Source organism: Pipistrellus hanaki (assembly GCF_964339955.1).
Source record: "Pipistrellus hanaki genome assembly, chromosome: 10".
In the NCBI taxonomy this organism is placed as follows: Eukaryota; Metazoa; Chordata; class Mammalia; order Chiroptera; family Vespertilionidae; genus Pipistrellus; species Pipistrellus hanaki.
Window position 1 is genome coordinate 46828346 of NC_140512.1, and position 12392 is coordinate 46840737.

Here is a 12392-nt window from a genome sequence, read left to right on the forward strand (position 1 = left end):
TCTATCCACTGAGCCAAACCTGCTAGGGCTCTTAGGGTACATTTTAGAGTATTTATGAAAGGCCTTGAATAATTCTCAGAAAATAAGTACTGTTCTCAAGACAAAATATCACACATTCAATAAAGATTTCATATAATGTCCTATAGGATGTGGCTTGCTTGAAAGTAGATTTAATATGAAAAGAAATGCTTATTTAGTTTCTATTGTACTATTTGCCAAGCAGGATCTGGGTGACTACTGAGGAGTCAGATAAACATCCCATCTCTGTCCCTGACGAATCATACAGGCCAGTGGAGGAAGAGGGCCCCAAAGGGCTCCAACCAGCACCCCTAATCCAGCAAGGGAGTACACCAAGAATGGTCTCCTGCAGGTGATACTAATTGCCTATTAGAGGATGAGTAGGTAGGCGGAAGGAAAGGTGTATGGCACCCCATGGAGATCAGAAGACTTCAGTCTCTAGAGCACATGTGTCAAACACACGGCCCGCGGGCCAAATCCAGCCCGCCAGGCCTTGCAATGTGGCCCGCACCGCGCTGTCATCACTGCACTCCGCTGTCAGTTTATGACATTGTCAGTTTATGACTGTTCAGTAAACCATTCGGCCCGCGATTTAGGCTGGATTTTAGATTTTGGCCCCTTCTCTGATTGAGTTCGACACCACTGCTCTAGAGTCAAGGCTTAGGATGGATGAAAAGAGAACACCAAAAGAAGAGGAAAAGAAAAGAAAGTGCATTTCATCTTCCACCACAAGGCACACACAATAGCCGCTGCTTCAGAGATTTGTGTGTGTGTGTGTGGGGGGGGGGGGCGGCGACGACAGCTGTGTAGCCAGCCACTTCCAGCAAAACACGGTTAGCGAGCCTCGCAGGACCTTACAGGAAAGGTAATCTCCCTTCCTTACCCTGGGCTACCTAGCGCTCAGCGCTCCGCACAACAGGAGGAGCTAGCCTCACTGCGCAGGCGCCAGGTCTGGCGCTAGTCCTCCGGGTCTTGCACTAGGGTTCCCCTCTAGCCCCAGGCTCTCCTTTCTCTACTGCTCTCCGCGGCGGCTGGGGGCGGGCCTTCCGGTAGAAGGGCGCGTGGGAGAGGAAGGTCACCATTCGGTAAGGCTGTCCGTGACTTTGCGGGGGTCGGCAGCGCGGTGTGGGCGGTGGCCGTGGGAGTCCTGTAAGCAGCTTGGAAGTTTCGCCGGTGTCATACAAACAGCTTGGCCTTTTCCTGCGTAAAAATGGGGGATGTTCTAAACAGAGGAAGCTAGCCTAGTTTCCTCTCCGGCTCAGTTAACTGTCTTCGTGATTAGAAAGCTTTCAAGTCTCTTGTTTGCTCACCAGATGGCTTTTTTGCACCGTCGCCTTGTGTAGTGTAACGCAGGCTAATTTTGTTAGCAGCTTCAGGAAAATATAATAAAGTGACATTTAAGAAAAATAGTCGCAAAATACCTTGCCGATTCAACCTCGGGTGACTGGACACGGTTCCTTTCATCACAGGCAGGCGTGACCCAGTCACGTGGAAGGGCTTGGGGATGTTCGTGTTAAACTGAATAAAGCTGATAGGTATCCAGAGCCGTTCATGTCTCTGAGATCCAGTAAAATAAATCAGTACCGGAGCTTTAAACATAAGAACGCATTGTGTTTAGGTTGTGTTCCTGTGAAGCACGTGTGCACGGGGTGTGAGTTCCTTGAGGCCAGCTGATGATGAGGGCGGGCACTGGGCCCTGGGTTTGTGCGCCAGCCTGACAGCGGAGCAGGAGATGAGAAAACGGAGGCCAAGAACGCGGTACCTACTGCTACTAACACCTTCCAGCCACCAAAGCGCAGAGGCAGAATTCCAACCAGGTTCTGGGCTCCAAAGCCAGGGCTCTCCTCTAACCCCTGGTTATTGAGAAACCGGAGAAAGTGCTCCCCAGCAAGATTTACACACCCGTGCACGAACGATTCCGCACACGTTTTTGAAAGTTCCACAGGATTCACCACGCTGCGGGATAGCCAAGTTAAGAACTTGAGCACTTTTCAAAGAAAAAATGCAAACCTAATTCGAAACCAATATTGAAGTAAACATTGAACCTGAGCTTTTTTTTTTTAATATAATATATTTTTTATTAAATTATTATTTTTGTACATATACCAATGCCCCCCCTTCCCGTATATACCCTCCCTCCCCAGAGTTTTGTGTCCATTGGTTGTACTTATATGCATGTATACAAGTCCTTCGGTTGATCGTTTATCTCCCCCAGATCTCCCCAACCTCCCCGCTGTAATTTGACAGTCTGCTTGTTGCTTTACTGTCTTTATATCTATCTTTTGGTTCTTCAGTTTATAATGTTCTTTATCATCCATAAATAAGTGAGGTCATGTGGTGTCTCTCTTTCATTGACTGGCTTGTTTTACTCAGCATGATTGAACCTGAGCTTTTTAAGTGCATCAGAACTATCAGAAAAAAAGAAAAAAAAATCAAAAAAACTTGCCCTTTTATGCCAAAGTAATAATATGGGAATTTCCTTATGTTGGCCTAATATGTTTGAATAATTTGTTTTTTGTTTACCATTCTTAACTGAGTTAATTTTCCTTCATGAAACTTTTATTTAGTTAACATTTAAAGAATAGTGTTCTGTTTTAAATATATTTTATCAATTTTTTACAGAGAGAAAGAGAGGGATAGAGTTAGAAACAATGAAAGTTCCACAGGATTCACCACATCGACCAGCTGCCTTTTGCACACCCCCTACTGGGGATGTACCTGCAACCAAGGCATATGCCCTTGACCAGAATCGAACCTGGGACCCCTCAGTCCGCAGGCCAATGCTCTATCCACTGAGCCAAACCAGTTTTGGCAAGAATAGTGTTTTAATTGTACCTCTTAGAATGGCTTCATGTGAATAAAAATTGACATGTAAAATATTTGCCTTTTACTTTAATGCCTTTAACAAGGTCATTGAATTTTTTTTTAAATTAAAATGGAAAGAATCCGTAAAAAGGGCATACCAAGGTCTTAAAAAGTCCTACGTATGAATTTTTATGGGCGTTTAAACATTCAAAAACAAAATCGTTTGAATTTTTTAAAAAATTGAGGCTAGTAAGAAGTGGCAGTTTGCCAGTATTAGAACCAATATTTATGGACAACAGAATTTTTAAGCTGTTTTAGCTTATGTGGGGGGGGGGGGGGGGACACATCAAGTTCCTATGCCATTCTTAATCAGACACATGGGCTATGTGGAAGGAGAATACAAAGCAATAATTAATAATTATTATAACCATTTTCAATATTATAACCATTTTCAGTTTTCTTCTATTTCAAGAGTGGTTTTCTGTTCCTAGTAAGGTATTCAGTTTTGAAAAGGTTTATTCTCTTTCCCCATCATAAAAGTTTTAGGACTTGGATTTGTACTATAATCACATTTGAATAGATTCTAATGAGACGTGATTTATAAACTACTAGAGGCCTGGTGTACGAAATCTGTGCGGGCGGTGGGGTGGGGGTGGGGGTCCCTCAGCCCAGCCTACACCCTCTCAAAATCTGGGACCCCTCAGGGGATGTCTGACTGCTGGTTTAGGCCCGATCCTGCCCTGTGGCAGTAGGACATCCCTCTTGCAATTCTGGACCTCTGACTGCTCGCCTCCCTGCCTGCCTGATCACTCCTAACCATTTGCCTGTCTTCCTGGTCGCCCCTAACTGCTCTTCTGCCTGCCTGATCACCTTTAACTGCCTCTGCCTTAGAGGAAGGCCGTCCAGAATGACATCCGGAAGCATGTTATGCTTTTATTATTATAGATGTGTCCTAGTAATTTGCTACATTCTAATGTGGGCATGGAGGTAACTTAGTATCTGTGATGGTTTCAATGGCCACTGTCTTAATAAGGCCCTTCCTCCTTGCTATCTGTCAAGTTACCAAGCTGCTGGTCCCCTCCCCTGTGTTTCTCTGGTTGTCAGTCTTTAAGTGAGGATAGTATCCCAAAGAGGTACAAGTCTAACTACATGGAGTATGTCTCTCTCTCTCTCTCTCTCTTTTTCAAAATTAAATGAGGATAGAAATAAACAAATGTGTTTGTATAGAACATATGAGCACCAACTTACCAACTGGTTAAAAAAATTTTTTTACGGTGAGTGCCATTTAGTGAGTGCCACTGACTTACTTATTTATCACAGTAGTCCCGCAAACTTTGTTTTCCTAAAAGGAAACTCTGATTTAGAGAGAATAGATTTAGCTAATAGTTCCTAGGCCACCTTACAAATAATTGATTGTGTAAATACCAAGCAATTGCAATAAAAATCTATTCTGATGCCATAATAGTAATTAAGCAAAACAAAGTAAATCTGATTAAGAAACAGTTTGGCTTTTTATCTGATATTTGGAAAAATATAACTTTAAAGGTGGGAGGCAGAGAAAAGCTAAAGCTTGCAAAGAGAAGGCTACTTCTAGACATTTACAAGTCCTTTAGAGGTTTATTTAAAGCACTAACTTGTTAACTATTTTCTATTTATACATTAAAACTAGCAATTTTCAACCTTTTTTCATTTCATGGCACACATTACTGAAATTCTGTGGCACACCAAAATACGTATATATTTTTGCTAATCTGATAAAAATAGGTAAATTTTGATTTACCCATCCCGGACGGCTATAGTGTTGGCTGTTGTCATTTTATTTGACAACCTAAAGGAAAAGAGGGACTTTGTAGCAATTTGAGAGTTTTGAGCATTTCTTTCTGCTTGAACTCTTTGGAGATGGAATTCCGGAGGAACTCCAGGCTGTGTCTAGACTTCAATAACCCACCCTGGGCCCTGGAGTGTCTTCTCAGATTCCCAGTGAAGAAGATTCAGCTGGCACTCAAGTACTAGCAAAGGACCTTAGTAACTTGACTCTCAGCCCTACTACAAAATGCCCTTCCCTTTCACTAAAACGTCCACCCCAACAGCAGGACAGAGAAAAAAACTTAAAGGGGTTGAACTGGGACTGAATCAAGGTATGCTCTACAGGAGACGGTGTGGAGTGATGAACTGTTCGGAAAGAAATGATGTTACAAGTTATTAGATCTCTGCTTTAAAAAGACCCACAGGAGAGGAAACTTGAAATTGAATCAAGAGTCAGAAGATTTACATGTAGCTGACATTATTACCTATATTATGGAGATCCTTTTGATAATATTAGCATGGAGAATTATAAAATGGAGTCAAATTAGATATAAACCTTGCTCTTGTACTTTTTTTTCTTGCTAGTAATTTTAAGGTTGTTATGCAGCAGCTTAGGTAAACTACTCTGCTAGGATAGCTGTATACTAATATTTAGATCACCTATGATAGAAGTTCTGTGATGTCTTTCTCTTGCATCTTTTTCTTGTCTACCATGATGCCAGGAATCAGTTTAGATTGTATTTAAATGACTTCAATATACTTTAGTTCCTTTTTATTTGACCCAAAGAAGCACTAATAGGTCTTGAGTTGTCATTGTGTTTTAGAAGCCTGAAGTCAGTAACATGAAACCCAACATCAAGAATGAGAAACAAGTAACTTGTATGGAGAAATATAAAACAGAATACATTGAATGGTTTGGCTACAAAAATGGTTAGCGCAGGGTGCATTAACTAGATTCTCTGTATTTCAAAAACGTGATTGTAACAAGTTTTTTGATGTGTTATTTCAATTTTTAGTAGCAAATGTGTGTATAGGGCATCTTATTAAAAGTTGAGGCATATATGAAAAAATAAAATAAAGGAAAAGATGTCAGTGTCCCTAACTAAATAGTCAGGTATTGCATGGTTTACAAATTCTTGCGACACACAGTTTGAAAATCACTGTGTTAAACAGTTAATGACTTTTTCTCTCTTTGATGAAAATATAACCCCAACTCATCTGCATCCATATAATGAAGCAAGAGTTGGGAGAGAAGTGAATCTGGGAACTAAAAGGAAAAGGACAGAGAAACAGCAAGACTTGCACAGATCCCTGTTTGGGGAGTCAGGGGAAGGCAAAGGAATCTCGTATTAACAGTTGTCCCTTTGCTGGCCTTCAGGTGGCACTCTTGGCCCAAGATTGCTTGGTTGGTTTCAGAATGATAAATGGTTTGAGACTGATAATCCTGAAATTGGTTTGAGGCCAGCCCCTGCTCTTTCAATGGATCTTGACATAGACATTAAATATTCCTTAATTTAAATACTGGTTTGGTTTTTCTTGCACTGGTTATTTTGAAATTTACTTAGCACTCTTCCTGTTTAGGGGGGGGTTATTTTTTATATATTTTTCCAAGACAGGTTTATGACATTTTTCTGTTTGGAGATCAACTCCTTTTCATCCCAGCTGAACTATCCCCCAGGATGGTCTCTTAGCATAGATTTTCATCTCACTAATGTCACATAAATTAGTATATTCTGCCAATAATTACCTACATCTAACTGGAATGGAATAAGATAGTTATTTCACCAGAATATTCTTGGTTTTTATGTACCACCTATATAATTTTTGATAGGTTAGCTATAATTTCTGCATATTACATATATCATTTATATACCTATTTCAACATTCTATGCCTCTTGCATGACCTGCACGGCAAGTTCAGGATCTGCAGGAGGGGCCGATGCACACATGAAAATGCTATACAAGAAATATGAATTTAGAAGGCATTGGGGGCCAGGTGGAATCTCTTTCCTGAAGAGGCTCACTGAGTCCTGGCCTAGTCCACTTTTTATTCAGTTTTAGATACACACCTTGTCCTCAGTGAAGCACGGCAAATAAGTAGCAGACAGACAGTCTCAAGGGTCAGTAAAGATCAGTAAGGCCCAGTAAACATTCACTTGGAGGCTCTCAGGTTAGGAGATTGCTTCAAGCCACCACTATCTCAACACGAACAGTCCATGCGTAGCGTCAGCCCTGCTAACGCTCCAGGTCCATCGCCCCCACATTCCTTGGTGCATGGTCAGGACAGTGTTGACATGCGGTGGCTTCCCACACCTCTGAAGAATAAGTTACTGTTTTCAGCTAATAAGACAGCCAGTTTGCATTAAAGCAGAAAATATAAGATGGAAGATAAGACAAGTAATATCACAATTCGTAAGTGCCCTCTATTCGGAAATAAAATGAATCTTCACTTTATTTCTGTAAGACCACTATCTTTGTTTTTCCCAAATGGCTCTCAGCTCTAAACAGAATTCAATCCAGCAACCTAGAGGCTAAATGACCTCATAACTCATTAGCAGTTCTCAGCCATCTGGAGCCCTCGAGGAGATCAGTGTTCAAAGGGCTGATAATAAAGACAACAGCGTAATTATTTCTCTGCCATGATTAAACCTTTAGATGGCAAGCAGTCAGCATATTTATTCTGGAGACTGCTTAGGTAGGTGTTTTCTGAAGGTATAATAATACTGTGGTAGGAGAACTTGTTTCTCTGCCCTCATCTAGCCTACAAATAGGTATGACCATCACTAAATAACATTGAATCACAAAATAGTTTATTGTAAAGCAGGGCATACAGCAAGGGAGCGATAGTATGTGAATACCAAATATAAAGTTGCAAATATAAAACATGCAAAGGAAATAGCCACTTGGACTGTGGATAGTTCTCAGCTCCAAGGAATGTCCTGCCAACAACATGGACAGAATCATGTGTGACTTGCTGTGCTTTCACTTTCTAAAGTGTTCAGTCAGTAATCTGTGAATTTCTAACACTAACCCATTTGTCTTCTCATTTTCTGTAGGGACCCTTCCTCCTTGCTGCCCCAGAAATGTCTTCCCTTTCAGAATATGCCTTGCGCATGACTCGTCTGAGTGCCCGGCTATTTGGTGAAGTTGCCAGGCCTACTGATTCCAAGTCCATGAAAGTGGTGAAGCTGTTTAGTGAGCAGCCTTTGGCCAAGAGGAAGGAGACATATGACTGGTATCCAAATCACAACACTTATTTTGCGCTCATGGGGATACTGCGTTTCTATGGCCTCTACAGGTAATGACAAAGAAACTAAGAGCAACTTGTAAGTAGATCAGAAAAGGGGGGGGGGGGGGGATAGCCTTTCCATCTTTATAGTTTTGTGGATCTTATAATAGTGACCAGGTAGTTCAAAAGATAGTTTGTTTTTTTTTGGGGGGGGGGGGGGGGGTGGCGGCGAGGGGAGGAAAACTTTCAAAATATTCATGATGGGACCCTGGCCAGGTTTCTCAGTGGTTATAGCATTCACAGGTTCAATTCTGAGTCAAGGGCAAGTACCTTGATTGCTGGCTCAATCCACCATGAGTGGGGCATGTGTTGGAGGCAACCAGGAGATATATCTCTCTCACACACACTCTTCCCCCTCCCCTCTCTTCCACTCTCTCTGAAAAATCAACAGAAAAAATATCCTCGGGTGAGGATTAACGAATATATATATCCATGATGGGTCTACCAAAAATTAAGGGGAACATGCACTTATTGGAAGACATTAATTATGCCCATAATGTGACTTAACATTGATACTGAGCTATAGAGAGATGTTTAATTAGTCAAGAGCATTCTAAGACAGTGGTCAGCAAACTCATTAGTCAACAGAGCCAAATATCAACAGTACAACGATTGAAATTTCTTTTGAGAGCCAATTTTTTAAACTTAAACTTCTAATGCCACTTCTTCAAAATAGACTCGCCCAGGCTGTGGTATTTTGTGGAAGAGCCACACTTAAGGGTCCAAAGAGCCGCATGTGGCTCATGAGCCGCGGTTTGCCAACCACTGTTCTAAGAGAATGTGAAGGAAAACTGGTTCAAACATTGAGCAGTTCCTGTTGGCCAATATGCTTCCTAGCTGGTGTGGGACAGCCTCCTTTCTTTCCTGGTGGCAATTTTGTGGAGTTATTGCCTTGTACCCTTTTTTGGCATTTTTAGTTGGTACACTTTTTAATATACTAACATGGTCTAAATGAGGTGTAGTTCATCTTTAATTGTAATATGTAAGCTATTATAATAGAATACTAATGTATAATAGTAAGAATAGTAGGTTCTTTCCACTATGCATTTGTATGTTTGAGTATGTATAGGAAGTGGGAGCTCAGAACACTATACAACTCTAGAAATAAAATATTTCAAATATCTACATGATCATTTTCTTTTTTTAAAAGTCTTAATTATCAGACTAATACATACTCATTACAAACAAATTCAAATAATGAATAATTGTATAAAATTAAAATGCCTACTTATTTTTCATGTAACATGTTTTAATTGAACTCTTAGGGCAACAAAACAAAATTTCATTTGGGACTGTTAACTCTAATGTAATAAAATTACTAGTTCATTCCAGATAGCTGCATTCATTTATCCAACAGATATTTTTTAAAGTACCTTCCACGTGTGGGCACTTATGATGGGCACAAGGGAGCCACAGTGAACAAATAGGTTTTCTTGGTTAATATATTATTACAGATGATGATCCATGCATATTTGAACTTCTGGGGTTGCTTTGGGAACAGTTTCCCTTGCCATTAGCCTGGGCTCAGAAAATAGAAATTAATTTTATTATGACCCAAAAGAAAATATCACTGGAAGGCAGATCTCCTGAATAGAAAATTATAACCCATAACAAAATCACATTCAGCTACTTTATTGTACCTATTTGCTGCCACTCTATGTTTGTTTGAAAAATAAAGCCTTGCCTATTTTTGGGTACAGGGAAAAAAACACTTAGCATTTCATTATCCATGGAAAAGCACAATTATTTTCATGTATTTAGTTATGGTAAATGGTCCCTCGCCTGCTGTGGCAAAAGGCAGGATGAAACTAGACAACTTACAATAAATAAAATATTACTTCAAAAGACCTGTAAGGGGGAGGGAAGCATCGATTCTCAAAAACAGTGGCCCATTCAGTCTGTCAGGTACGTGGGCCATTTCATCAGCAGAGACAAAGACCCTAGCCTTCGGAGCTTTCTTTCTGTCTGGGGGTGGGTGGGAATGGGGGAGGGAATATAGAAGAAGGGGGAAACAGTAAATAATTATGTGGTATGTTATAAAGTTGGACATCTATGGGGGAAAAGAAAAAGAGCAGACTGGGCAGGATCAAGGGTGCTGAGAGGGCATAGGTGGGTGGGGAGCAGGTAGGTCACAGTCTTAAAAAGGATAGTCAGGGTTAGCCTCATTGAGAAGATGAGGTTTAAGCTGAGGCTTGAAGGTGATGAGTGAGCCCAGTGGAACCTGGAGAAGAGCTTTCGCGGCAGAGGCCAGAGCAGAGCGAAGACCCTGAGGCAGGTGTGCACCTGGTGTGTTCCAGGAGCAGCCCGGAACCAGGTGAGCAGTAGGACTACAGGCAGATTATGAAGGGCTCTGAGGGCTGTAGGAAGGATCTGGCTTTTACTCTGGGTGAGATGGGGAGCTTTTGCAGGGCTGTGAGGAAAGAAATGAGAGGGTGTGACTTACATTGTAAAAGAATTACTCTGGCCTCTGTTGAGAATAGATTATTGGGGGCAATCAGCTAATCCCAAAGAGGTATGTTGTATCCATCACATTCATGGACTGAAACAACATACCCTGTAAAACCACTATTTCAAAACAGCCTTGGAAATTAAAAATTGGCCAGCAAGACCCTCTGAGACATTTAATCCATATGCTATTATTGTACAGATGGAGAGACTAAGATTTAAAGAGGGAAGGTCACTTATTCAAGGTCACACAGCTACTAAATGGTGGAGCTGTGATTTGAAACCAGGTTCAAATGGGTTCCTGAGCTTACATATTTAAAAACCACTGTTCTGCCGAAACTGGTTTTGCTCAATGGATGGAGCGTCGGCTTGGGGACTGAAGGGACCCGGGTTCGATTCCGGTCGGGGGCATGTACCTTGGTTGCGGGCATATCCCCAGTAAGGGGTTGTGCAAGAGGCAGCTGATTGATGACTCTCTCTCATCGATGTTTCTTAACTCTCTATCTCCCTTTCTCTCTGTACAAAATCAATAAAATATATTTTAAAATAAATAAATAAAAATAAAAATAAAAATCACTGTTCTTTAGGTATTTGATTGTAGAAAACAGACATTTGTTACACATAGTGGGCAGTCTTCATCTTACACCCCTTCTGCTTGTACATGTAGTCCAGGTTGCCTTGATCCCAGTTGTCCTTTGATTTGGCTGTCATTTATTTGCCTGAGCCTTTTGGTTTCAACTGTCTACTGCCATTAAGTCAGCTTCCTCCACACCATTTCCCCTTGGAGTAGGTGCTAATTCCCGGGGTTCTCAGGGTCTCTGTGTAGCTATTGAAGTTTTTGCCCACTTTCTGCTCCTCTTGTATTTTGTCTTGGGATTATAAGGGAACTTGGGGTAATTATTAGCGTGGTATCATAGTTACATAGGTTTACATGGCTGGCCCAAGAATTAACTGCTATCCGTGTCATTATTTCTCTGAAGGGGAGCTGTAATTTAGAAGTGAACTTTTGGAATACAATGAATCTGTATGTTGGAGACTCCCCATCCTTTCTGTTCAAGCTGAGCATGTGCTTTGTAGAAGTCAGGGATTAATTACCACAACCCCTAAGGGAACAGTGCTAGGTTGGTGTACTTTTCCAATCTGTAAAATCCTGCCTTGTTTTTCTCTCTCCGTTCAGAGACGAGCATCAGGACTTCATGGATGAGCAGAGACGTCTGAAGAAACTTCGTGGAAAGGGGAAACCAAGGAAAGGAGAGGGGAAAAGAGCAGGAAAAAAGAAATAGTGTTTTTCAGTGCGGAGAGAAACGTCCTCCTCTGCAACTGAGAGCAGAAGCAAGAGTATTTATTCTCTTTCCCCCTGTTGGATGATTGTAGGCTTCCTAAGCTAAGAGAAACACAAATGCCCCATGTTGAAGTCTGATCCAGTTAAAAGTGTGACTGGTTTCTTGAACACATTCTAATTCTGCAAAGTTATTTTGGCCTTGGTTTTGTAATCTGAGGTTTACCTCATTCCTTAAAGAAATGAATGCAACCCAGCCAGTGTGGCTCAGTGGTTGAGCATTGACCCAGGAGCCAAGAAGTCATTGATTGGATTCCTGGGGGTAGGCTCAATCCCCAGTGGGGGGCATGCAGGAAGCAGCAGATTAATAATGTTGTTCTCTCATGTTTCTCTCCCTCTCCTTTCCTCTTTCTCTAAAAACCAATAAAAACATTTTTTAAATGTATATATAAAAAAAGAAATGAGTGCATAGATTATTGTTGAATGGTTTGTGTGGGGTGAGAGTGGGATGTTGGGAAAGGGAGGGAAACATTAAATAAGCACACTATAGTCTCCTCTTTACTTTCTCTTGCTGCCCCATAAGCCCTGAAGTCTTTCATCTCTGGCTGTTCAGCCACGGTCTCCACCTCCAAGCTCAAACTTTATGTGCCTCTCCACCCACTCCTTTGAGAATATCTAACAGAGTACATACCTGGTAAGAGAATATTAAGTATTTGCTTTATACAAAGTCCTAGGGTCCTGGTAATACAG

At 41.3% G+C, this 12392-nt stretch overlaps 1 protein-coding gene across 1 annotated transcript; it reads left to right on the forward strand.

The window, feature by feature from the left end:
* Positions 1-1039: 1039 nt before the first annotated feature.
* On the forward strand, positions 1040-12072 carry MRPS33 (mitochondrial ribosomal protein S33). Its single transcript, XM_084896202.1, has 3 exons — positions 1040-1103; positions 7686-7927; positions 11541-12072. The coding sequence occupies exons 2-3, from the start codon at positions 7713-7715 to the stop codon at positions 11644-11646; spliced, it is 321 nt and encodes a 106-aa protein (XP_084752328.1). The 5' UTR covers positions 1040-1103; positions 7686-7712; the 3' UTR covers positions 11647-12072.
* Positions 12073-12392: the final 320 nt, after the last annotated feature.

Excerpts from the sequence above, each read along its gene's own strand:
- MRPS33 (XM_084896202.1), top strand. The coding sequence starts at position 7,713 with ATGTCTTCCCTTTCAGAATATGCCTTGCGCATGACTCGTCTGAGTGCC. Across the intron at positions 7,928-11,540 it reads CGTTTCTATGGCCTCTACAG|AGACGAGCATCAGGACTTCA; the intron begins GTAATGACAAAG and ends CTCTCCGTTCAG.